Source organism: Nerophis ophidion, linkage group LG04, assembly GCF_033978795.1.
Source record: "Nerophis ophidion isolate RoL-2023_Sa linkage group LG04, RoL_Noph_v1.0, whole genome shotgun sequence".
Classification (NCBI taxonomy): Eukaryota; Metazoa; Chordata; class Actinopteri; order Syngnathiformes; family Syngnathidae; genus Nerophis; species Nerophis ophidion.
The window spans coordinates 8364125-8391070 of record NC_084614.1 but is presented as its reverse complement, the minus strand read 5'-3'; the positions used below and the strand labels follow the sequence as shown (position 1 = coordinate 8391070).

The window sequence follows — 26946 nt, the reverse complement described above, 5'->3', positions numbered from 1 at the left end:
CTGAAAATGGCGATTGAGTTGAATATCCTTGTCTTGTAGCGACGGTGTGAACGCCACCATCGAATACATCCTGGAAATCCACGCCATCTCCCCCAGGACTGGTTCTCTGATGGGAGGAACCGAGCTGACCATCTCTGGATCTGGTTTCAGCCCAAACATCTCAGACAACACAGTGTCTGTTGGTAAGCAACCCGAGGGCCCACCGTTTGTAACAATTAACCTGTTGCTTTGCGCGAGTCCTTCCACGAACGGATCTATCTCCAAGCTAAAGAGCAACAGTATCAGCTTCCACGTGATCTCACGCATGTTTTTTGTTGTTGTTGTTGTGTGGCAGGTGGATCCGAATGCGAGGTGAAGGCGGCCTCTGAGAACGAGCTGCAGTGCGTGTTGAAGTCAGAGGAGCGGAATCACATTGTTACCAACCAGGGAGTCCACCACAGTAGGTTTGCGTTTCGCTCCTTTGTTCACATGTCAGGCGGAATCTCAACGCCGGCCGGATTGACTTACGGAAAACCGCTCGGAGCACTTGTCACCGAGAAACCCGTTGTTTTGCGTGATTATGCCAGTACTTAGCAAGACTTCCATGCTATGTGTTGCACAGTCCACGGTCCAGGTTATGCTTGGGACCCAGCGTCCATCGCGGTGGATGTTGGGGACACCGTGACGTGGACGTGGGAGCCCCCGGCCTTCCAGAACAGCTTCCGTTACGCTGTCTTCCACGTTTCCAGCCCTGGTGGCGCCACCGCCGAGGAACCGCTCTTCTCCAGCGGCGAGCCCCAGCCTGGGAAAGGTAGCGAGGAAAAAACACATTGTGACACACCATTGGAGCTTTTCAGCACATCTGCTCCAATAACTAAGGCTGTGACCTATTTGCCCTTCCCCCTCCCCGCAGGCTTTTTCAGCTACCGCTTTACCATCCCGGGTGTCTATTACTACAGTAGCGGTTACATCGACCAGGACAAGAAGTTACAAGGCGTTGTGAGGGTCCAACCTCGGGGCCCAAGCGACAAGGAGGTCTCTGTCAGCGTGGCGGGCGTGGAGGCCAGACATGTGACTGGAGGTGGGTTTCCTTTGTTGGTGACCCTCAGAGGAAGTTAGGAAAAAACAGACAAAAGTTGTACACTAGTAGGGATGGTTGGAATCCGGTACTTTTTTGGCACTGACCGATTCACGTAAAACCCAACAGCGTCATATTACAGTATAGGGTTGCCTCGATACTAATATTTTGGTATCGGTACCGGTACCAAAATGTATTTCTATACTTTTCTAAATAAAGGGACCACAAAATATGAATTTATTGTAACAAAAAATTTTTGTGTACATGAAATATATATTTATTATTGTCATTTAGTCCTTAAAATGTTGAACATACTAGACAACTTGTCTGTTAGTAGTAAGTAAACAAAGAAAGACTCCTAATTAGTCTGCAGTAACATATTGTGTCATTTATACACCTATTATTGTGTACACCAGGGGTGCCCACACTTTTTCTGCAGGCGAGCTACTTTTCAATTGACCAACTCGAGGGGATCTACCTCATTTATATATATCATTTATATTTATTTATTTATGAAAGAGACATTTTTGTAAACAAGTTAAATGTGTTTAATGATAATACAAGCATGTGTAACACATATAGATGTCTTTCTTTCACAAAGACAAGAATATAAGTTGGTGTATTACCTGATTCTGATGACTTGCATTGATTGGAATCAGACAGTAATGATGATAACGCCCACATTTTCAAATGGAGGAGAAAAAAAGTTGTCCTTTCTGTACAATACCACATGAAAGTGGTTGGTTTTTGGCATCTAATTCATCCAGCTTCCATACACTTTACAAGAAAAACATTGGCGGCAAATTCCGTAGCTTGCTTGATTGACATTCACGGCACCCGAGGGTCTTGTGAGATGACGCTGGCTGCTGCCAGTTCATTATTATGAAAAAATGACAGAGAGGAAGGCGAGAAACACTTTTTATTTCAACAGACTTCCGTCAAAACTCTAAAGGCCGACTGCACATTTCCTATCTTCACAATAAAAGCCCTGCTTCATGCTGCCTGCGCTAACAAAATAAGAGTCTCGGAAAGCTGGCGTGCACAAGTGATGTGCACGCCAGCTTTCTGAGGGATCGCTTATGCACGCCAGTTTTCCGAGACTCTGTATTTAGTTAGCGCAGGCAGCATGAAGCAGGGCTTTTATTGTGAAGATAGGAAATGTGCAGTCGGCCTTTAGAGTTTTGACGGAAGGTACGGCGCGAGAGTCTGTTGAAATAAAAAGTGTTTCTCGCCTTCCTCTCGGTCATATTTTCATAATAATGATCTTGCAGCAGCCAGCGTCATCTCACAAGACCCTCCGGTACCGTGAATGTCGTTTAAGTGACGTCTTGGTGAAGATTGATGATCACTAATTTTTAGGTCCATTTTTTTTAAAAGCCTGGCTGGAGATCGACTGACACACCCCCCGCGGTCGACTGGTAGCTCGCGATCGACGTAATGGGCACACCTGGTGTACACATTATGAGGGACAAACTGTAAAAAAGAATTATCAATCAAGTTGTTCATTTACTGTTAATATCTGCTTATTATCTGTTGCAACATGTTCTATCTACACTTCTGTTAAAATATAATAATCACTTATTCTTCTCTTCTTTGACACTTTACATTAGTTTTGGGTGATACCACACATTTAGGTGTCGATCCGATACCAAGTAGTTACAGGATCAGACAATAAAATATAATACCAAATAAACCAATAATAATATGGTTAAAAAATATGGATGTAAAGGGTAGGTGTCACGCTGTTTTCTCTTTTAACATGTTCCATCTACACTTCTGTTCAAATGTAATAATCACGTATTCTTCTCTTCTTTGATACTTTACATTATTTTTGGATGATACCACACATTTAGGTATCGATCCGATACCAAGTAGTTACAGGATCATACATTGGTCATATTCAAAGTCCTCATGTGTCTAGGGATGTGGACTCATTCAAGTACCTCGGGGTTTGGGTGGACAATAAGCTGGACTGAACTGTTAACACGGACCACCAGTACAAGAAAGGCCAGAGCAGGCTGTACTTCCTCAGGAGACTGCACTCCTTCAACATTTGTAGAAAACTCCTGTGGATGGACTACCAGTCTGTGGTTGCCAGTGTTCTGTTCTACATGGTAGTGTGCTGGGGGGGGCAGTACATCTAAGAAGGACAGCTCCAGACTTGAGAAACTGATCAGGCGGGCTGGTTCTACAATCGGAATGAAACTGGACTCACTGGTGACGGTAGCAGAGAAGAGGACTGTGGACAAACTAGTGAGCATCCTGGATGATGCCAGTCACCCTCTGCATAACGTTATCAGTAGCCAGAGGAGCCTGTTCAGTGCTAGACTGCTTCATCCCAAGTGCAGGACTAATAGACTCAAAAACTCCTTTGTCTCACACGCCATTAGACTGTACAACTCCTCTCTGGGACGGGGGACGGGGGGTACTAGGATGACAGGGGATGCAAAACATTAACAGTGCAAAACGTTTTCATAACATGCTCACTACTGCCTACTTTGTCTTGTTATATTCTTATTTTACTGTTATATTGTTATTCCCATTGTTTTTATTCTTTTTGTAATATTTCTCTATTTTGTTTCCTTTTAAATCCCCATTATTTACTTTTTTCTTTAAATTGATCTCAACTCTGTACACTGCTGCTGGAATTTTAATTTTCCTGAAGGAACTCTCCTGAATGAATCAATAAAGTACTATCTATCTATCTATCTATCTATATATCCTGGGTCTGTAAACATAATATAAATAGAAAAAAAACGGAAAAAGATTTTGTGACGAAAAAAATATCAATGTAATCATAGTAGTATCGAGTGGATACGCTCTTGTACTTGGTATCATTACAGTGGATGTCAGGTGTGGATCCACCCATGGCGTTTGATTACATTCAGGCTTGTCAGACAAGAGAAGAATATGTGATTATTACATTTGAACAGAAGTGTAGATAGAACATGTTAAAACAAAAAATAAGCAGATGTTAACAGTAAATGAACAAGTGGATTAATAATACATTTTTACAGTTTGTCCCTCATAATGTGTACAAAATAATAGATGTATAAATGACACAATATGTTACTGCAGACTAAATAGGAGTCTTTGTTTGTTTACTTACTACTAAAAGACAAGTTGTCTAGTATGTTGTCTATTTTATTTGAGGACTAAATGTCAATAATAAACATATGTTTCATGTACACTAACATTTTTTAAAGACAATAATGACATTTTTGTGGTCCCGTTTATATCAAAAGGTATCGAAATACATTTTGCTACCGGTCCCAAAATATTGGTATCAGGGCAACCCTATCATCAGGGGTGTAGCACCAAATTCCGGGCTCCCACACACAAGACTCCCAAAGAGCCCTTCTGTTCCATTCTAAATCCAAGGTTGCCGCCCCATACAGACACACTTGGTATGTTTACTTACAGTAAAAAATTAATTTGGTTAAAACCATTTTCTGGAGACACTCGAAGTATCTTTAAACACTCTGTTTGTAACTTTACTCAAAGGTCTTTGAATGCACCACAGTTATGGGCAATGAGATTTAAAAGGGCCTAAAACTTTACAAAAGCCAAGGCCACCCCCCGTGCACAACATTTCCACTCAACAAGCAGTCTAGTTAGGTCCTGACTGCCTCGTCTGTCTCCTCCCTCAGTGTCCCGTCGCGTCTCCAGGTCTAACCACGAATGCGTCGCCACGCCAGAGTGCCTCGAGTCGGAAGTGTCGTCAGGCGGTCTTTCCTTCAGCACCTCCGCCTGCTTCACCCCCACGGTCCGCTCCATCTGGCCCAACCAGGGTTCCTACCACCAGCACATCCACATCCAAGGAGACGGCTTTAGCAACGTCAGCTGCGCCATCGAGGTTTGTACCAAGGCTTTTCCCTCGTTCTCCGGTGAGGTGTCTCGGTTGACATGCGGCGGTTTCGTGCAGGTGACGGTCTGGGATGAGCCCTGCCAGGTGGTCAACAGTTCCCGGTGGGAAATCCACTGCCAGCTAGGCGCCAACAGCAGTCTTCCCGTTGGCGTTGCTCTACCTGTAGACGTTCGAGTTAACAACTTAGGCGGCGCCATCATCGCCGTGGCACAGGAGCTGGACCGCCGCTTTGTTGTTTTGCCCGTCATCGACTCCGTGTTGCCCTCTGAGGGAAGCTCCACCGGCCACACCAGGCTCTCCATCCACGGTTCTGGGTTTTCCGAGGGTGAAGTAACTGTAGCCGGCCAAGTCTGTGATGTGGTTTCAGTCAGTTACACCCACCTGGTGTGTGACACGACTCCCTCCCAGCCACACCATGGCGACGTGGTCTTCCGGGCGGGGAGGATCCAGAGTTCCTGTCGGTCCGACTGCTCCTTTATGTACTCGTCTTCCATCGCTCCAAACGTCACCGCCGTTTCACCCGAAAGCATCAGCGGTTTAACCAACGTCACCATCTCAGGCGCAGGGTTCGGTACCGACGCAGAGGATGTGGCGGTTTTCGCTGGCGACATCGAGTTGGAAGTCTCCGACGTGGCTGAGGACGCCATCACGGTGAAGGTCCATGCTCTCCCTGCGGGCGACCATGACGTTCACGTGATTGTGCGGAGTAAAGGCTTGGCGTCCGGGGACGTCACCCTGACCAGTCAGGCCCAGGCTGTCCTAAGCCCCTCGGAGGGGAGCCTGGCAGGGGGTACCCCTCTCCTCCTCACTGGGAATGGCTTCCTTCCCGGGAACACCAGCGTGACGGTCGATGGTGAACAGTGCGAGATCGAGGAGGTGACGCCCGGTCAGCTGAGGTGCTGGACGCCTCCTCACAGCGAGGGCCTGGTATCCGTTAGCATCCACGTTCTCTTGGTGGAGTACCCTCCCCTCAACTTTACCTACTCTACAGGCCACACCCCCATTGTCAGAGCCATCAGTCCCTCCACAGGTGAGCACGGTGCACCGTGAGCATGAGTCCGCCATAACCTGCCTGACTGTCCTGTCCGGCCCTTTCATCACAGGACCGAGCGCTTCAGTGATCACGCTGAGCGGTTCCGGGTTCGGCACCGACACCCAGCAGGTGACCGTCATGGTGAACGACGTGAGCTGCACAGTGCTGACGGTCGCGGACAACCGGGTGGAGTGCACTGCGGGGGACAACCCCGGCGGGGAGTACCCGGTTATGCTTCGCCACCACATCAAAGGTTACGCTCAGTCCAGCGTCAGGTTTACTTACGAGCTGGCGCTCGGCGGCGTGCAACCCAACGAGGGTAAGCACACCTAGAAGACGCAGGATGGGATTATTGTTTGGTTTGGCTAACTCTGATCTTTTTGTCCGTCGCCAGGTAGTTTTGGCGGTGGCGCTGAGCTGACCATCCGGGGTTCCGGGTTCGACCCGCTCAACTCGATCGTGCTGATATGCGAGGAAGAGTGCCGAGTCGACAGGGACGCGTCAACGCCGACACAACTCTACTGCGTGTCTCCGTCCAACAACGGTATTGCCGCGTTTTTGCCTTGTACCAACATCTCAAACTGGCTTTTGTTGTCATTCCACATCATTTGCGTGGCTATTCAGTTGTCAGAAGCAACTTCACGGATGGTGAAGATGCCGTCACTCACTAATCACAGCAAGGAATGTGCACCGGCTGGTTTCAATGGTTTTGTCCCAGCTGTCAAAGTCCTTCCGATGTGAATGTACAGACCTTTATCTAGGAATGCCGTCTGCCTCTGCAAAGACAAAATAAGACAATGAGATGTCGCGGTTGACGAGTCGTGGCCATTCCGCTCATCCCCTTGTCCGCTTGTGTCGCACGTGACGGCAACTATAGGCTCCGACTCCGAGGTGAGGTGCACGGTGGCTGTGGCGAACCCACTGGATGCCGTCAACGTGTCGGAGGGCTTCACGTACAAGTCCCAGCTCACGCCCGTGGTCAGCGAGGTGTCCCCACGGCGAGGAGGCACCGCCGGCGGCACTTGGCTCACCATCGTCGGCTCCGGTTTCAGGTGCAGGCAGCGGGACCGTCCCTTCACACCACGTCTAAATCACCTTTCTTGTGTATTCCCATTCTACATTGATTCAAAACATATATACATATAGACAGCAAACACAAAAATTGTTAAAAAAAACATATATGTATATATATGTACATTTATATTATCCATTTGTGTATATACTGTGTGTGTGTTTGTATGTATATATATATATATATATATATATATATACAGTTTACATATATGTGTATATATATACATACAGTTTACATATATGTGTATATATATACATTTATATCTGTATATAATACATACATTTATATATGTATTTATGTATGTATCAACACATGTATATATTACATACATTTATATATGTATGTATTAATACATGCATATATGTGTGTGTATACACATGTAAAAAAATTGCACTATTTTATGCGTGTGTATATTTATGTGTTTATATATACTGTATATCCATATATACATACATGTGTATATATATATATATATATATATATATATGTTTAATAATTTTTCCAAAATTGTTTTAAAATAAGTTTTTTCTCTACCTTATTCACAATTTTGATCATCAACATGTCAACTAAACGTTGCAGCTCTGCTTAATACACACTGGAATCTACATCATTTTGACAATTCTATATATAATTGGCATAGCTCGGTTGGTAGAGTGGCCGTGCCAGCAACTTGAGGGTTGCAGGTTCGATTCCCACTTGTGCCATCCTAGTTACTGCCGTTGTGTCCTAGGGCAAGACACTTTACCCACCTGCTCCCAGTGCCACCCACACTGCTTTAAATGTAACTTAGATATTGGGTTTCACTATGTAAAACGCTTTGAGTCACTTGAGAAAAGCGCTATATAAATATAATTCACAGAAAAAATTCCCACCTATACAAACCCCGTTTCCATTTGAGTTGGGAAATTGTGTTAGATGTAAATATAAACGTAATACAATGATTTGTAAATCCTTTCCAACCCATATTCAGTTGAATGCACTACAATGACAAGATGTTTTATGTTCAAACTCATAAACTTTATTTTTTGGGGGGGAAATAATAATTAACTTAGAATTTCATGGCTGCAACACGTGCCAAAGTAGTTGGGAAAGGGCATGTTCACCACTGTGTTACATCACCTTTTCTTTTAACAAGACTCAATAAACGTTTGGGAACTGAGGAAACTAATTGTTGAAGCTTTGAAAGTGGAATTCTTTCCCTTTCTTGTTTTATGTAGAGCTTCAGTCGTTCAACAGTCCGGGGTCTCCGCTGTCATATTTTACGCTTCATAATGCGCCACACATTTTCCATGGGAGACAGGTCTGGACTGCAGGCGGGCCAGGAAAGTACCTGTACTCTTTTACTACAAAGCCACGCTGTTGTAACACATGCTGAAAATGTGGCTTGGCATTGCCTTGCTGAAATAAGCAGGGGCGTCCATGAAAAAGACGGCGCTTGGATGGCAGCATATGTTGTTCCAAAACCTGTATGTATCTTTCAGCATTAATGGTGCCTTCACAGATGTGTAAGTTACCCATGCCTTGGGCACTAATGCACCCCCCATACCATCACAGATGCTGGCTTTTGAACTTTGTGTCGATAACAGTCTGGATGGTTCACTTCCCCTTTGGTCCGAATGACACCATGTCGAATATTTCCAAAAACAATTTGAAATGTGGACTCGTCAGACCACAGAACATTTTTCCACTTTGCATCAGTCCATCTTAGATGATCTCAGGCCCAGAGAAGCCGGCGGCGTATCTGGATGTTGTTGATAAATGGCTTTCGCTTTGCACAGTAGAGCTTTAACTTGCACTTACAGATGTAGCGACAAACTGTATTTAGTGACAGTGGTTTTCTGGAGTGTTCCTGAGAAGATGTGGTGATATCCTTTAGAGATTGATGTCGGTTTTTGATAGAGTGCCGTCCGAGGGATGGAAGGTCACGGTCATTCAATGTTGGTTTCTGGCCATGCCGCTTACGTGGAGTGATTTCTCCAGATTCTCTGAAGCTTTTGATGTTATTATGGAGCGTAGATGTTGAAATCCCTACATTTCTTGCAATTTGCACTTTGAGAAACGTTGTTCTTAAACTGTTTGACTATTTGCTCACGCAGTTGTGGACAAAGGGGTGTACCTCGCCCCATCCTTTCTTGTGAAAGACTGAGCATTTTTTGGGGAAGCTTTTTTCATACCCAATCATGGCACCCACCTGTTCCCAATTAGCCTTGCACACCTGTGGGATGTTCCAAATAAGTGTTTGATGGGCATTCCTCAACTTTATCAGTATTTATTGCCCCCCTTTCCCAACTTCTTTGTCGTGTGTTGCTGGCATCAAATTGTAAAGTTAATGATTATTTGCAACAACAAAAAAATGTTTATCAGTTGGAACATCAAATATGTTGTCTTTGTAGCATATTGAACTGATTATGGGTTGAAAAGGATTTGCAAATCATTGTATTCTGTTTATATTTACATCGAACACCATGTCCCAACTCATATGGAAACGGGGTTTGTATGTATATGTATGTTAATGTATATATATGTATGTATATATGTATATGCACTGTGTATATATAAATATATGTGTGTGTGTACATGCATATACGTATATGTGTATATGTATATTTGTATGTGTATGTATATATATGTGTGTATACATATATATGTATACACTTACATATACACGTACATATACTGTATACATATATCAATATATGTATACATATGTTTGATTATTTTTTTCAACATTTTTTAAAATAAGTTGTATATACTTCATACACTATGGAATCGAGGTAATTTTTATTTCGATATAGTCAACGGTACTGTAAAATCCGGCGAGAGTGCGGAGTTGTTGACCACCTTGAACAAACGTGGACTCCCTGTGTTCCAGCACGGACCCCAGCGAGGTCAACGTGACCATCGCAGGCTCCGTGTGCGACGTCCGGTCCGCAAACGACACGCACGTGGTGTGCGTCACCGGCGCCCAGCCGCAGTCTCAGGAGACCAAAGTCCGAGTCAGCGTCAGAGACCAAGGCGTGGCCAAGATGGTACATGTTGGATTCTGGTTCAGGCCCCCCCACCAGGCCGAGGTGTTCACCCCTTATCGTTGTCTCTAGGACCACGCGGATTTCTTCTACATCGACGTGTGGTCGTCCAAGTACACCTGGGGCGGGCTGTCTCCACCCGAGAGGGGCTCGCTAGTGGTGATCAGCGAGGGACAGACCATCCTGCTGGACAGCAGCACCCCCGTGCTGAAGATGCTTCTCATTAAAGGTCGCTGGACCAGGAGACTCCGCCCACACCACGTCTCCTACTCGGACGCTAACCCTGGTTTGTGCACAGGAGGCACTCTGGTCTTTGACGAGGCCGACATTGAGCTGCAGGCAGAAAACATCCTCATCACCCACGGCGGACGGCTGCAGGTCGGCCAGGAGGAGGCGCCGTTCCAACACAAGGCCATCATCACGCTCCACGGAAACCTGCGCTCGCCGGAACTTCCTGTCTATGGAACCAAGACGCTGGCCGTCAGAGAGGGCACGCTGGACCTGCATGGTAGGGAACCCCAACACTGGACCCTTTGTCTTTGGTCTACATCAAGTTATAGAACTTCTTGTTGTTTTGGTGGATCCTAATTTATATACAATATATTGTTCCACAAAAACATCTGTTTCTCAGCTGAAGGCCGTATGGTACTCAGTTGTAATACCCCTTTCCACCACTTGTGGCAGTAAGTCTTCAACTAACTTGTGATTTACAGAACTGAGGCAAGGCACCCCTCTAAGTCCATAGCCTTTTATATAGCATTAGACAAGGTCCGATGTCGTTTCTGACTAGGATTAAAATCAAGAATAAGGTTAGTAATTCGGTGTTATCCAAGTTTGAGTGGGCCAAGGGCCCCTCTGTAGTGAAAACATTCAACCCTGAAGTCAAAAAGCTACAGAAACCGTGGTCTAGTGGAACTTGGACCACTGTAAACACATTATCAGATCCTTGCATTGGCATTTAAACCTTGCTTGCGAACATAGAACACTGGGGTCTAAATTTGTGATTTACAGAACTGAGGCAAGGCACCCCTCTTAGTCCATAGCCTTTTATATAGCATTAGACAAGGTTCGATGTAGTTTTTGTCTACGATTAAAATCAAGAATAAGGTTACTATTTCTATATTCGAGTGGTCCTTTGGGCTCTGTGTAGTGGAAAAGTCGTGCCCTAAGTTCATAAAGTGCCAGATTCATTTTAAGGAACAAACAGTACTTTACATTAAGAGAATTGTCAGGGAAATGTTGGTCATCTGTAGGCTATGGGTTCTTTAGATGTCCGTTCCTTGTCCTCTCTAGGTAAACCAGTTCCAGTCGTCTGGACCCACCTTGCCGAGACGGCGGAAAGCAACTCCTCCACGCTGACCCTGATGAAGGCGGTGACGTGGGCTGTGGGAGATGAAATCGTCATCGCTTCCACCGGCCACAGGTAGAGTAGTTGTTTCACTTCCTGTTTGCTATTTTAACCTCAAAAGTGGAAGACCAGACTTATTCATGCCGGCTTCTTCTAGGCATAGCCAGAGAGAAAACGAAGTGCGGACCATTGCAAGCGTGTCAGCAGATGGTGTGACCCTGACCCTCACCCAACCTTTGGAGTACTCTCACCTCTCGGTGGCCGTCACCCTGCCGGACGGTACGCTCTTCGAGGCCCGGGCGGAGGTGGGTCTCCTGACCAGAAACGTCGTGGTGCGAGGCTCCCAACACGAAGAGTGGCAGGACAAGATCGAGGCCTGCCCGGATGGTTTTAACACAGGTCTTGCTGCATTCTGGTCTCTGTACAAGGACCCTGGAATGATCAAGATGACCGTGGTTTCTTGTGGCTGCAGGAGAATTCACCACACAGACGTGCTTCCAAGGGCGGTTTGGAGAGGAAGTCGGCAGCGATCAGTTTGGCGCTTGCATCATGCTCCACGCCCCCCGCCCCAGTGAGAACCTCGCTGTGGGGAGGCTATCATATCTCGAGGTAACTTAAATGCAAGGTTAGCGATGTGGTTAAACGCTGACGTGGTTTCGTTCCGTGCCACAGCTTTTCCATGCCGGACAGGCCTTCAGGCTGGGTCGGTACCCCATCCACTGGCACCTGATGGGAAACCTGGAATACAAGTCGTACGTGCGCGGCTGCTCCATCCATCAGACGTACAACCGAGCCGTGACCATCCACAACACTCACCGGCTGCTGGTGGAACACAACATCATCTACGACATCATGGGGGGCGCCTTCTTCATCGAGGACGGCATCGAGACGGAGAACATCCTGCAGTACAACCTGGCCGTGTTCGTTAAACAGAGCACGAGTCTGCTCAATGACGACGTCACCCCCGCAGCCTACTGGGTCACCAATCCTAACAACATCATTCGGCACAACGCCGCAGCCGGGGGAACCCACTTTGGCTTCTGGTACCGCATGCACGAGCATCCAGACGGACCGTCATACGACCGAAACATCTGCCAGAAGAAGGTTCCTCTCGGGCAGTTTTTCAACAACACGGTGCACTCTCAAGGCTGGTTCGGTCTCTGGATCTTCCAAGACTTCTTCCCGATGAAGGAGGGCGGCTGCCGCTCCAAGACGCCCGAGCCGGCTGTCTTCCGGTCTCTCGTCACCTGGAACTGCGAGAAAGGAGCCGAGTGGGTCAACGTGGGCGCTGTGCACTTTACAGACTTCATCATGGTCAACAACGAGAAAGCCGGAATCGAAGGCAAACGCATCATTCCGTCGAAGGTTTCCGCCTTTGGACCGGACGGCGGGGCGGGGGTGTTCAACACCACCATCGTGGGCCACATGGACGCCCTTGGTCTGGGAGAGAACTACTGCACGCATCGAGGCATCATCGCACCACTGGACGACGGAATGAGCGTCGCGGGCACCAAATTCATCGACTTTGACCGCGGCGCCTGCGCAGCAATCGGTGTGGCTTCGATCGACGGGAAGTGTGTGGATCGCTGCGGTGGCTGGGCTGTCCGGTTTGAAGGGATCGAGTACTTCAACTCACCCAACAAGGCCGGCCTCAGGTGGGAGCACGAGGTCCAACTCGTGGACATGGACGGCTCCCTCACAGGTACCCTAGAAGACCTTCAGGTATTTCACTTTAAAGCGATCCGTAACTTTACTGTACCGCTTTGTTCTCCAGGAAACATCGACTACAAAGTGGTGCCTCTGACCGGACTGCTCGACCCGGCGCACTGCTCCGAAAGCGCAGAGTGGAGTGTGGCCTTCCCCGCCGCTTTGTGCGACCACACCGTGAAGTTCCATCGATTGGCTCTCAACAATCCCTCGCCGTCTTCTCTGGACGCCAAGGATATCATCCTAAGCAACTCGCATGGTATGAAGTCGAAGCATCCATTTTCTAGAACACTTTTCTTTGTTAGGGTTTCCCCTAAGACTGCAAATAAGTGGTGAAATGTCTACTTTCGTGTTTACATTTCGTTGACTAAATATCTGCTAGAAATTCACAACTTTCCCCTACTGGCTCCGTCCCGCCAATCGGAAGTGTTTGGAAAGTTGGCTCGGCCTCAACAAGCTGAAGCACTGAGTTTCCGCATGACGTTTGGAGGATTATCTCTGAGGCCAAATCCCTTTTTGATTGACGGCCCAAAAAATCTGGAGTGCAAACCACTACCAGAGCATTCCTTAACTTTAATTCCGTTGTCCAGAGTTGATACGGAGAGTTCTAGAATCCATCCATCCATTTTCTACCGCTTATTCCCTTTTGGGGTCGTGGGGGGCGCTGGCGCCTATCTCAGCTACAATCGGGCGGAAGGCGGGGTACACCCTGGACAAATCGCCAGCTCATCGCAGGGCCAACACAGATAGACAGACAATATTCACACTCACATTCACACACTAGGGCCAATTTAGTGTTGCCAATCAACCTATCCCCAGGTGCATGTCTTTGGAGGTGGGAGGAAGCCGGAGTACCCGGAGGGAACCCACGCATTCACGGGGAGAACATGCAAACTCCACACAGAAAGAACCCGAGCCTGGATTTGAACCCAGGACTGCAGGACCTTCGTATTGTGAGACAGACGCACTAACCCCTCTGCCACCGTTCTAAATGATAAATGGGTTGTACTTGTATAGCGCTTTTCTACCTTCAAGGTACTCAAAGCGCTTTGACACTACTTCCACATTTACCCATTCACACACACATTCACACTCTGATGGAGGGAGCTGCCATGCAAGGCACCAACCAGCACCCATCAGGAGCAAGGGTGAAGTGTCTTGGTCAGGACACAACGGACGTGACGAGGTTGGTTCTAGGTGGGATTTGAACCAGTGACACTCGGGTTGCGCACGGCCACTCTCCCACTGCGGCATTCTAGAATCCTTTCTTTGTAAAAACTAGCATCTTTAAATATTTTATCGGTTATTGGACACTGTACTTGTGTTTTGTGAGTTGCTGAAAATGAGCTAAAATTTTGGCTCCAATTGGTGGTATGTGGTATGGCAGCCTGTTTCGCAGGACCGTACCCCTTGCAGAAATGTCTTTTAAGAACTACCTTCCAATGCCAAAAATATTCCACACTCTTCGAACTTGAATTTGATTGGATGCATGTTTTGTACGATGCACAGTAGAAAATAAAAATGCACACCCTAAAAACTGTTATGTTTGTTTAGGTTCCAGCGCGGTTCCCTATTTGAAGAAGAGAATGACACACCCGCTGGGCTGGATGGCCATGCTGCCTTCAGGGGACACTTACAACTGGTACTTTGACAACGCCGACCACTTGACCAACATCAGCTATGGGGCCAAGTTCTACGGTTTTGAGGTACTGTTCACAGTTTTCCTGCAACTTGGTCAGACCTTCTGCAGTCTGTGTGACAGCTCTCCGTCCCTCAGCCGGATCAGTACGTGATCATCAACCACAACCTCACGCAGAGTCCAGACAAGTTCCGGGTCGTCGACGAGAGGAACGGCTCGTCGGCGCCGCTGAGCTTCAGCGCCAACAGCAATGGCGACTGGTACTTCGACAACGGCACCAACGACCTTTTTTACATGGGTGAGGCCTTTGACTTCTGTCTCCGTGTAAACGATGGTAGGTTGTAAGTCGGTCGGTATGTCCTGCAGTTTCTGGGAAGACCAGCGAGCGTCGGCGTCGCAACAGCGTGGAACCTTCCATGCTGGACGTAGACGTCGACTTCAAGGTCTACCGCTGCTTCTACCCCAACTGCATCCCGCCCACGCCGCCTCCTCCGGCCACGCTAGCCCCGCTGCCCAGCCGTCGGCCCGACGACTTCATGTACGCCGACTCCAAATATCCCTACAAATGTTGAGAATGTTCTTTAAAAATGACGAACGGTTCTTTCCAGCTTGTGGTCCAACGCTTCCTTCTGGACCTCTTCTGCTGAAAACAACTTCAGTGCGCCAGCAGATGGCGCTGACGTGGTCATCCCAGCAGGTAATGTCACTTGTTCAATCCTTTCAAGGGCAAACATTGGTGTAATTCAATCAATCAATCAATCAATGTTTACTTATATAGCCCTAAATCACTAGTGTCTCAAAGGGCTGCACAAACCACTACGACATCCTCGGTAGGCCCACATAAGGGCAAGGAAAACTCACACCCAGTGGGACATCGGTGACAATAATGACCCAGTGGGACGTCGGTGACAATGATGACTATGAGAACCTTGGAGAGGAGGAAAGCAATGGATGTCGAGCGGGTGTAACATGATACTGTGAAAGTTCAATCCATAATGGATCCAACACAGTCGCGAGAGTCCAGTCCAAAGCGGATCCAACACAGCAGCGAGAGTCCCGTTCACAGCGGAGCCAGCAGGAAACCATCCCAAGCGGAGGCGGATCAGCAGCGCAGATTCAATTTAATTCAATTCAATTTAATTCAGGGTGTTTTCCCACCGAGGGCTGCACACAAAAATCTAAAGATCCGGGGGGGCATTTTTGTATACAGTGGGGCAAAAAAGTATTTAGTCAGCCAGCGATTGTGCAAGTTCTCCCACTTAAAATGATAACAGAGGTCTGTAATTTTCATCATAGGTACACTTCAACTGTGAGTGACAGAATGTGAAAAAACAAATCCAATAATTCACATTGTAGGAATTTTAAAGAATGTATTTGTAAATGATGGTGGAAAATAAGTATTTGAAGATCTCTGGCTCTCACAGACCTGTAACTTCTTTAAGAAACTCTTCTGTCTTCCACTCGTTACCTGTATTAATGGCACTTGTTTGAACTCGTTATCTGTATAAAAGACACCTGTCCTCAGCCTCAAACAGTCAGACTCCAAACTCCACTATGGCCAAGACCAAAGAGCTGTCGAAGGACACCAGGAAAATAATTGTAGACCTGCACCAGACTGGGAAGAGTGAATTCACAATAGGCAAGCAGCTTGGTGGGAAAAAAATCAACTGTGGGAGCAATTATCAGAAAATGGAAGACATACAATACCACTGATAATCTCCCTCAATCTGGGGCTCCACGCAAGATCTCATCCTGTGGGGTCAAAATGATCATGAGAACGGTGAGCAAAAATCCCAGAACCACACGGGGGGACCTGGTGAATGACTTGCTGAGAGCTGGGACCAAAGTAACAAAGGTTACCATCAGTAACACACTACGCCGACCAGAAATCAAATCCTGCAGTGCCAGACGTGTCCCCCTGCTTAAGCCAGTGCATGTGCAGCCCCGTCTGAAGTTTGCCAGAGAGCACTTGGACGATACAGAAGAGGATTGGGGGAATGTCATGTGGTCAGATGAAACCAAAATAGAACTTTTTGGTATAAACTCAACTTGTCGTGTTTGGAGGAAGAAGAATACTGAGTTGCATCCCAAGAACACCATACCTACTGTGAAGCATGGGGGTGGAAACATCATGCTTTGGGGCTGTTTTTCTGCTAAGGGGACAGGACGATTGATCCGTGTTAAGGAAAGAATGAATGGGGCCATGTATCGTGAGATTTTGAGCCAAAACCTCCTTCCATCAGTGGGAGCTTTGAATGGTTGACCAAATACTTATTTTCCGCCATAATTTACAAATAAATTCTTTAAAATTCCTACAATCTGAATTCCTGGATTTTTTTTCACATTCTGTTTCTACCTTAAGTAAGTTATAAACTTTAAAATGAGAACCTGTTTTCTTTATGCTGAGCTAGCAGATCGAGACCAAACGTTAGCAGGGGTAGACTAGAAACCCTTTTGTTCAGACTATTTTGTCTGCCTCCTCAGGAAAGTGGGTGGTCTTGGACAGTGACACCCCTGCCCTCAATAAGCTGACAGTCAATGGCGTTCTGGAGATCCCGGAACCCTCAAACAGCTCGTCCAGCCGACCGGCTCGGGCAGCACCTCAGAACCACACCGTGGTCATAGACGCGATCTACATCTCCATCCAGGTCTGAGCTCATTTTTCTTTTGCCTTTACTTTGTGGCGAGGGGTATTCTACTTAATGGCCAGCAGAGGGCGCTACCATACTCAAGTCGTTGGGTTCTGTTTTCAGGGTGGGAGGCTGACGGTCGGGTGGGAGGACGAGCCCTTCACTGGGGAGCTTCACATCAAACTGAGGGGGAACCACCGCACCCCCGACTGGCTTCTGCCCAACGGACCCAACCAGGGGTCCAAAGTCCTGGGTGAGATTTTAAAGTGGTCTCTGAGTGGATGGGAGTGAAAGATGCTGAGGGTGTGGAATGATTCCTGGTCAGGTGTGTTCGGCACCCTGGAGCTCTACGGACAGCCGCACGACGTGTACCACACCAAACTGGCCGCAACAGCCGAGGCGGGGTCCAGAACGTTGACCCTGGCGGAGGCCGTCGACTGGAAGGTAAATGCGGTTCCTTTTCATGTAGACCAGAGGGGCCGCATCAGGACGATTTCTTCTTAAACCTGTGACAAAGTGAACACACCGCGGTTTGGACATGATGTTTGCCAGGTGGGAGACGAGGTGGTCATCTCCACCACCGGCTACAGCGCCTGGGAGACGGAGAAGAGGGAGGTCGCCGAGGTGTCGGCCGACGGACGCGTGCTGACCCTGAGCCAAGCCCTGAGCCACACCCACGTCGGTCAGTCGGACAGTGCGGCGGAGAGACTTGTGACACGTTGGTGACCCTGCACCGTGTCTCCCACCAGGTGAGACTCACCATGTGCCGGGAACGTCGCTCTCCTACACGCTGGCGGCGGACGTGGGCCTCCTGAGCCGGAACATCAAGATCCTGGGTCAGGACTACGCTGGCATGATGGAGGAGTCTTTTGGTGCCAGAGTCCTGGTTGGAACCTTCTCCGCCGATGGGATACACTATAAAGGTGTGCTGTGTCTCACTCGTTCATCTGTCCATGTCGTCATTCATCCATACATCATGCATGGATTCATTCATTTGTTTGTCCATTCATTCATTCATGTATTCAATCAAAAATTAACTTGCTTCTCAATTAATTCATACATTTGTGTATACATTCATTCATAAATCACACATTTATTCATTATACATTCATTCATGAATGTATTAATTTATTGTTCCATACATGTATTTATTTGTTTGTTCATTCATTCATATATTTATTGTTTCATACATTTATTTATTCAATCATACGTTAATTTGTTTGTTCATTCACTCAAACATTTATTCATCCAATCATTCATATTTAGTCATTCATTTATACATTTAAATATTGAATCATACATTCATTTGTTTGTTCATTCAGTCATAAATTTTTTTATCCACTCATACATTTTGTTCATTAATTTATTCATGCATTTACTTATTCATTCATACATGTATTCACTTGTTCATTGATTGACACATTTATACATCCAGTCATTCATTTATACATTTATATATTTATACAATCATCCATTCATTCGCTGGATAGTTCATTCATGCATTTATTTATGCAGTCCTTCATTTCTTCGTTCATTCTATCATACATTTGTTTCATACATTTATTCAAACATATAATAATTTGTTTGTTCATTCATTCATACATTTATTTATCCATGCATTTCATTCATTCATAAAAGCATTCATATTTAGTCATTCATTCATACATTTACATATATAAACATACATTCATTTGTTTGTTCATTCAGTCATACATTTTTTTTATCCACTCATACATTTTGTTCATTAATTTATTCATGCATTTATTTATTCATTCATACATGTATTCACTTGTTTATTCATTCACACATTTATACATCCATTCATTTATATATTTAGTCATTCATTCATACATTTATATATCCAATCATACGTTAATTTGTTTGTTCATTCACTCATACATTTATTTATCCATTCATTCATTCATTCATATTTAGTCATTCATTTATACCTTTAAATATTGAATCATACGTTCATTTGTTTTTTCATTCAGTCATACATTTTTTATCCATTTTGTTCATTAATTTATTCATATATTTATCTATTCATTCATACATGTATTCACTTGTTCATTCATTCACACATTTATACATCCAGTCATTCATTTATACATTTATATATTTATACAATCATCCATTCATTCGCTGGATAGTTCATTCATACATTTATTTATGCAGTCATTCATTTGTTCCGTTCATTCTATCATACATTTGTTTCATACATTTATTCAAACATACAATAATTTGTTTGTTCATTCATTCGTACATTTATTTGTCCATGCATTCATTCATTCATAAAAGCATTCATATTTAGTCATTCATGCATACATTTACATATATAAACATACATTCATTTGTTTGTTCATTCAGTCATACATTTTTTTAATCCACTCATACATTTTGTTCATTAATTTATTCATGCATTTATTTATTCATTCATACATGTATTCACTTGTTTATTCATTCACACATTTATACATCCATTCATTTATATATTTAGTCATTCATTCATACATTTATATATTTAATCATACGTTCATTTGTTTACTTCATTCATACATTTATTTATTTTTTCAAGCATCCATTCGTTCGCTGGTTAGTTGATTCTTACATTTATTCATGCAGTCATTCATTCATTCATACATTTGTGTATACATTCATTCATACATCATATATTTATTCATTATACATTCATTCATGAATGTATTAATTTATTGTTTCATACATTTATTTATTCAATCATACATTCATTTGTTCGTTCATTCTTTCATATATTTATTGTTTCATACATTTATTTATTCAATCATACATTCATTTGTTTGTTCATTCATTCATACATTTATTTATCAATGCATTCATTCATTCATATTTAGTCATTCAGTCATACATTTATATATTTAATCATACATTAATTTGTTCATACATTTTGTTCATTCATTTATTTATGCATTTATTTATTCATTCATACATGTATTCACTTGTTTATTCATTCACACATTTATGCATCCATTCATTCATATATTTAGTCATTCGTTCATACATTTATTTATTCAATCATCCATTCGTTCGCTGGTTAGTTCATTCATACATTTATTTATGCAGTCATTCATTCATTCATACATTTATACATTCAATCATACATTTATTTATTTGTCCATTCATTCATTCATACATTTTTTTACTCAATTACACATTAATTCACTTGTTCATACATCATATATTCATTCATTCATGAAATCATACATTTATTTAATCATTCATAGATGGATTCATTCATGCATTCAATCTTACATTCATTCATTCATACGTTTATTTATTTATTGAATCATACATTATTTCGCTCGTTAATTCATTCATACATTTATTTATACATTAATTCAATCATAAATCCATTCATACATTTATATATTCAATTATACATATGTTTGTTCATTCATTCATTCATGTATTTATATATTCAATCATACATGTGTTTGTTCATTTATTCATACATTTATTTATTCAATAACACATATGTTTGTTCATTCATTCATATATGTATTTATATATTCAGCCATACATGTGTTTGTTCATTTATTCATACATTTATTTATTCAATCATACATTACTTGTTAATTCATTCATACACTCATGTATACATTCATTAATGTATTCAGTCATACATTAATTCATGAATGTATGTATTTATTGATTCATTCATTCATTTATTGTATCATACACGTATTTATTCAGTCATACATTCATTCACTGGTCAATTAATTCATATATGTATTTACTCAATCGTACATCAATTCACTCGTTCATTCATTTATTCATTCATAAATTCATACATTTAATCACTCATTTATTCCTACATTCATTTATGCATTCATGTATACATTCATAAATGTATTCATTCATACATTAATTCATGAATGTATGTATTTATTTATTCATGCTTACTTTTATTGTTTCATATATTTATTTATTCAATCATACATTCATTTGCTGGTCAATTCATTCATACATGTAGTTACTCAATCATACATTAATTCACTCGTCCATTCATTCATAAATTTAGTCATTCATTCAGTCATACTTTCATTTATACATTAATTAATTCATTTGTTAATACATGCAGGCATCCATGCAGTCATTCATATAGTTTTTGTTATACATACTTTTATTTAGTTTATACATACATATATCTATTCATCCATCCATCCATTTTCTACCACTTGTCCCTAATTCATTTATTCATACATGCAGTCATTCAAACATTCATTCGTATTTTTTTCATTATCCATCCATTGTCCTACCGCTTATTCCCTTTTGGGATCGCGGGTGGCGCTGGTGCCTATCTCAGCTACAATTGGTCGGAAGGCAGTGTACACCCTGGACAAGTCGCCACCTCATCGCTGATTTTCGTTTTGTATTATACATGCTTTTATTTAGTTATACATGCATGTATACATCCATTAATTTTTACGTTTATTTAGGCATGCATTCATATATTTTCTCAATAATGTGTACATTCATCCAGTCATGCATCAGTTATACATTAACACATCATTTATTCATACGCACTTTAATTCAGACATGTATTCATTCATTCATTCATACATAGATACAATCAGTCATATATTCATGTGCATAGAGTACATAAATTTGGTTCAACCGTTCCACCTTGCTCATGAACTCTTTATGATGGGACTTTCTGCGACTGCAGCTTGTAACCCAGCTCATACTCTCCTGCTCCGCCAGAGAATAAGAATACGGCTCATCTTGTTTTTTTCCTCTCAAAGGCAAGGCGCAGCTCAGGAATGTGGAGTTCTACAGATCGGGTCAGGAAGGCTGGAGCGATGACTTTGACCCGCGGTACTCGGTGGCCTTCCTCAACCTGGGCCAGGTGGGGGGAAAAATGGCGCCTGGGAGAAGTTTGGACGAGCGTTGAAAGGGAACCTTGTGTTTTCAGGGCAACGAGTCGTACCTTCAAGGCTGCGCCTTCCACTGCGGCTTTTCTCCCGCCATCGGCGTTTTCGGCACCGAGGGCGTGGCCATCGACGACAACGTCATCCACCACACGGTGGGCGAGGGTAAATGCGCACCTTGGTTCTTTTCCCCGCCCGGTTCCTCGCCGCCACAAGCGCGCTAACACCGTTGCGGTGCAGGCATCAGGATCGGGGGGAGGGCGAACATCCTGAGGAGGAACCTGGTCACCATGACCTTGTGGCCCGGGTCCTACCGGGACCGAGAGGAGGCGTTCAACTACGACTGGACGGCGGCCATCGAGGTAGGTCCTCGCACTTTTCTGGAACACGTTTGGAGTGCGGACCCCCCGTCTGTTCCCGGCAGGTGAGCGAGGGGGAAGAGGTGGTCCTGCAGCACAACATCGTGGCAGGCTACCAGCGTGTGGCCTACCGCGTTGACGGCGAGCCCTGTCCAGGTGAGGCCGCTCCAAGTGATTTTTCACTGACTGAGGCGTCACGGTACTGCTTTTTGCCATAATGTCATTTATTTATTATTGGGGGCCACTTTTATTTTGATGGCCTTCTAGCTGTTTTTGTTGTTTATTTTTAATAACCGCCCCAAAATGTTTGGACCATTGGATGATGATAAAAAGGTTTAGAAGGCCACATTAAAAAGTTTTGGCAGACCAAATAAAATGACATGTAGGGCCACATTAAAAATTAAGGTGATGGACCAGGTTAAATAATGTGGCGAGTCAATTTTGAACGACATGTAGGGCCACTTTAAAAATAAGGTGATTGACCACGTTAAATAATGTGGCGAGCCACATTAAATGTTGTGTCGGGACACATTAAAAATGACGCGTCAAACCACATTAAATGACGTTTAGAGCCACTTTAAAAAATAAGGTGATTGACCATGTCAAATAATGTAGCGAGCCATTTTAAACGACGTGTAGGGCCACATTAAAATTAAAGCATTGAACCAAATTAAGTGACGTGTAGGGCCACATTAAAAATAAAGCATTGAACCACATTAAATGACGTGTAGGGCCACATAAAAAATAAGGTGATTGACCACGTTAAATAATGTGGCAAGCCATTTTTAATTGTATGTAGGGCCACATTAAAAATAAGGTGATTGACCAGGTTAAATAATGTGGCGAGTCAATTTTGAACGACATGTAGGGCCACTTTAAAAATAAGGTGATGGACCACATTAAATAATGTGGCGAGCCACATTAAATGTTGTGTCGGGACACATTAAAAATGAAGCATCAAACCACATTAAATGACGTGTAGAGCCACTTTAAAAAATAAGGTGATTGACCATGTCAAATAATGTAGCGAGCCATTTTAAACGACGTGTAGGGCCACTTAAAATTAACCCATTGAACCACATTAAAATACGTGTAGGGCCACATTAAATGACATGTAGGGCCACATTAAATGACATGTAGGGCCACATTAAATGACATGTAGGGCCACATTAAAAATAAAGCATTGAACCACATTAAATGACGTGTAGGGCCACATAAAAAATAAAGCATTGAACCACGTTAAATGACGTGTAGAGCCAAATTAAATGACATGTAGGGCCACGTAAAAAATAAGGTGATTGACCATGTTAAATAATGTGGCAAGCCACTTTAAATTATATGTAGGGTCACTTTAAAATGAAGCATTGAACCTCGTTATTGATATGTAGGGCCACATTAAAATATGGTGATCGACCACGTTAAATAATGTGGCGAGCCACTTTAAATTACGTGTAAGGCTACTTTAAAATGAAGAATTGAACCACATTTAATGACGGGTAGGGCCACCTTAAAAATAAGTTGAGTGACCATATTAAATAATGTGGCGAGCCACGTTAAATGACGTGTAGGGCAACGTTAAAATGAAGCATTGAACCACATTAAATGACGTGTAGGCCCACATTAAAAATAAAGCATTGAACCACATTAAATGACGTGTAGGCCCACATTAAAAATAAAGCATTGAACCACATTAAATGACGTGTAGGCCCACATTAAAAATAAAGCATTGAACCACGTTAAATGACGTGTAGAGCCAAATTAAATGACATGTAGGGCCACGTAAAAAATAAGGTGATTGACCACGTTAAATAATGTGGCAAGCCACTTTAAATTATATGTACGGCCACATTAAAATGAAGCATTGAACCTCATTAATGATATGTAGGGCCACTTAAAATATGGTGATCAACCACGTTAAATAATGTGGCCACATTAAAAGGAAGAACAGAACTACATTATATGACGTGTACGGCCAATTTAAAAATAATGTGAGTGACCATATTAAATAATGTGGCGAGCCACATTAAATGACGTATAAGGTCACTTTAAATGAAGCATTGAACCACATTAAATGATGTGTAGGGCCACTTTAAAAAATAAGGTGATTGACCACGTCAAATAATGTAGCGAGCCATTTTAAATGATGTGTAGGGCCACATTAAAAATTAAAGCATTGAACCACGATAAATGACGTGTAAGGCCACTTTAAATGAAGCATTGAACCACATTAAATGACGTGTAAGGCCACTTTAAAAAATAAGGTGATTAACCACGTTAAATAATGTGGCGAGCCGCTTTAAATTATATGTAGGTCCACTTTAAAAAGAAAGCATTGAACCGCATTATTGATATGTAGGGCCACCTTAAAATATGGTGATCGACCACATTAAATAATGTGGCGAGCCACGTTAAATTATGTTTAAGGCCAGTTTTAAATGAAGCACTGAACCACATTAAATGACGTGTAGGGCCACTTTAAAAAAAAGGTGAGTGGCCATATTAAACAATGTGGCGAGCCACATTAAATGATGTGTAAGGCCACCTTAAATGAAGCATTGAACCACATTAAATGACGTGTAGGGCCACATTAAAAAATAAGGTGATTGACCACGTCAAATAATGTAGCGAGCCATTTTAAATGAAGTGTAGGGCCACATTAAAAATTAAAGCATTGAGCCACGATAAATGACGTGTAAGGCCACTTTAAATGAAGTATTGAACCACATTATTGATATGTAGGGCCACATTAAAATATGGTGATCGACCACATTAAATAATGTGCCGAGCCACTTTAAATTATGTTTAAGGCCACTTTTAAATGAAGCACTGAACCACATTAAATGACGTGTAGGGCCAATTTAAAAAAAAAAGGTGAGTGACCATATTAAACAATGTGGCGTGTAAGGCCACTTTAAATGAAGCATTAAACCACTTTAAATGATGTGTAGGGTCACTTTGAAAAATAAGGTGATTGACCACGTCAAATAATGTAGCGAGCCATTTTAAATGATGTGTAGGGCCACATTAAAATTAAAGCATTGAACCACATTAAATGACGTGTAAGGCCACGTTAAAATATGGTGATAGACCACGTTAAATAATGTGGCGAGCCACTTTAAATTATGTGTACGGCCACATTAAAATGAATCATTGAACCACATTAATGATGTGTAGGGCCACATTAAATTATGGTGATCGACCACATTAATTAATGTGGCGAGTCACTTTGAATGACGTGTATGGCCACATTAAAAATAAGGTGATTGACCACGTTAAATAACATGGCGAGCCACTTTAAATGACATGTAGGGCCACTTTAAATATAAAATGTTGTAGCAGACCACATTAGAATGACATGACAGGCCACAATAAAATGTAGCGGACCACATTTGACTCAATTGGCCCTTGGAAAAACTCTTTTTGGCCCTTGAAATGTTCCTGCATGTGTGCAAGAAGCCTGGCTGTAGATAAACGTGAAGAACGCGGTGCAGGTTCCTGGCAGCAGAAGGAGGAGTGGGCTCACAACGAGGCTCACGGCGGCCTCTTCGGCGTCTACATGAACAAAGACGGCCTGCCCGGCTGCTCCCTCATCAGGAGCTTCTTCCTCTGGAGGAACTGGGACTACGGCGTCTACTTCCAGGTAGGAAAAACTGCTGGACTGGCCTCTTGGGGCGTGGGAGTCCAACAGCTGACTCGTGTGGTGCCGCCGCAGAGCTTCATGAACGTGATGGTGGCCAACGTCACGCTGGTGGACAACGGCATGGGGATCATGCCGCTCATCTATGCCCCGCCCTCTCTCAGCCACGCCTACGCGGACAAGTGGGTCCACGTGGAGGTGAGACCTGCACGCTCTTTGCCCCCCCCCACGCTCGCCTTCTTGTTTAACGGCTTGCTTTTCCCAGAATGCCTTGCTCGTCGGCAGCAGCCCCGACTTCAACTGTTCTGACACGCTGGAGGCCGGCGACTTCAACCTGGCCATCACTCAGGACCACCGAGCCCCCCGGCCCGTCAGTGGTAGGTAAACCTCCTCCCACGCATGCACACGCCTCAGAAGCAGTGAAGTTGTCACCTTCTCTAAATGCTAAATCAAAAGAGAATACAACAAATCCTTTTCAACTTAAATTCAATTGAATAGACTGCGAAGACAACATATTTCATGTTCACACTGAGAAACTAAATTTACTACGAAGCCACGCTGTTGTAACACACGGCTTGGCATTGTCTTGCTGAAATAAGCAGGGTCGTCCACGATAGCGTTGCTTGTTGTGAAAAGATGGTCTCCCAAAGCTTTGGGAGA

The 26946-nt window shown here is 43.7% G+C and overlaps 1 protein-coding gene across 1 annotated transcript in view; it reads left to right on the top strand.

Annotated features, from left to right (window-relative positions):
* The window catches only part of LOC133550852 (fibrocystin-L-like), an 80907-nt gene that overhangs the window by 38654 nt on the left and 15307 nt on the right, over positions 1–26946 (top strand). The window contains exons 19-51 of the mRNA XM_061896938.1: positions 40–182; positions 335–439; positions 602–790; positions 893–1060; positions 4708–4913; positions 4983–5955; positions 6029–6277; positions 6353–6502; positions 6836–7010; positions 9906–10062; positions 10132–10288; positions 10358–10567; positions 11353–11482; positions 11565–11806; positions 11880–12016; positions 12080–13109; positions 13182–13373; positions 14669–14820; positions 14892–15051; positions 15120–15291; positions 15362–15450; positions 17238–17401; positions 17507–17636; positions 17709–17827; positions 17936–18065; positions 18133–18306; positions 22165–22268; positions 22335–22455; positions 22531–22652; positions 22715–22805; positions 26141–26289; positions 26362–26484; positions 26552–26663. Of these exons, the coding sequence (XP_061752922.1) occupies positions 40–182; positions 335–439; positions 602–790; positions 893–1060; positions 4708–4913; positions 4983–5955; positions 6029–6277; positions 6353–6502; positions 6836–7010; positions 9906–10062; positions 10132–10288; positions 10358–10567; positions 11353–11482; positions 11565–11806; positions 11880–12016; positions 12080–13109; positions 13182–13373; positions 14669–14820; positions 14892–15051; positions 15120–15291; positions 15362–15450; positions 17238–17401; positions 17507–17636; positions 17709–17827; positions 17936–18065; positions 18133–18306; positions 22165–22268; positions 22335–22455; positions 22531–22652; positions 22715–22805; positions 26141–26289; positions 26362–26484; positions 26552–26663 (6725 nt within the window). The remainder of the gene's footprint in view (positions 1–39; positions 183–334; positions 440–601; positions 791–892; positions 1061–4707; positions 4914–4982; positions 5956–6028; positions 6278–6352; positions 6503–6835; positions 7011–9905; positions 10063–10131; positions 10289–10357; positions 10568–11352; positions 11483–11564; positions 11807–11879; positions 12017–12079; positions 13110–13181; positions 13374–14668; positions 14821–14891; positions 15052–15119; positions 15292–15361; positions 15451–17237; positions 17402–17506; positions 17637–17708; positions 17828–17935; positions 18066–18132; positions 18307–22164; positions 22269–22334; positions 22456–22530; positions 22653–22714; positions 22806–26140; positions 26290–26361; positions 26485–26551; positions 26664–26946) is intronic.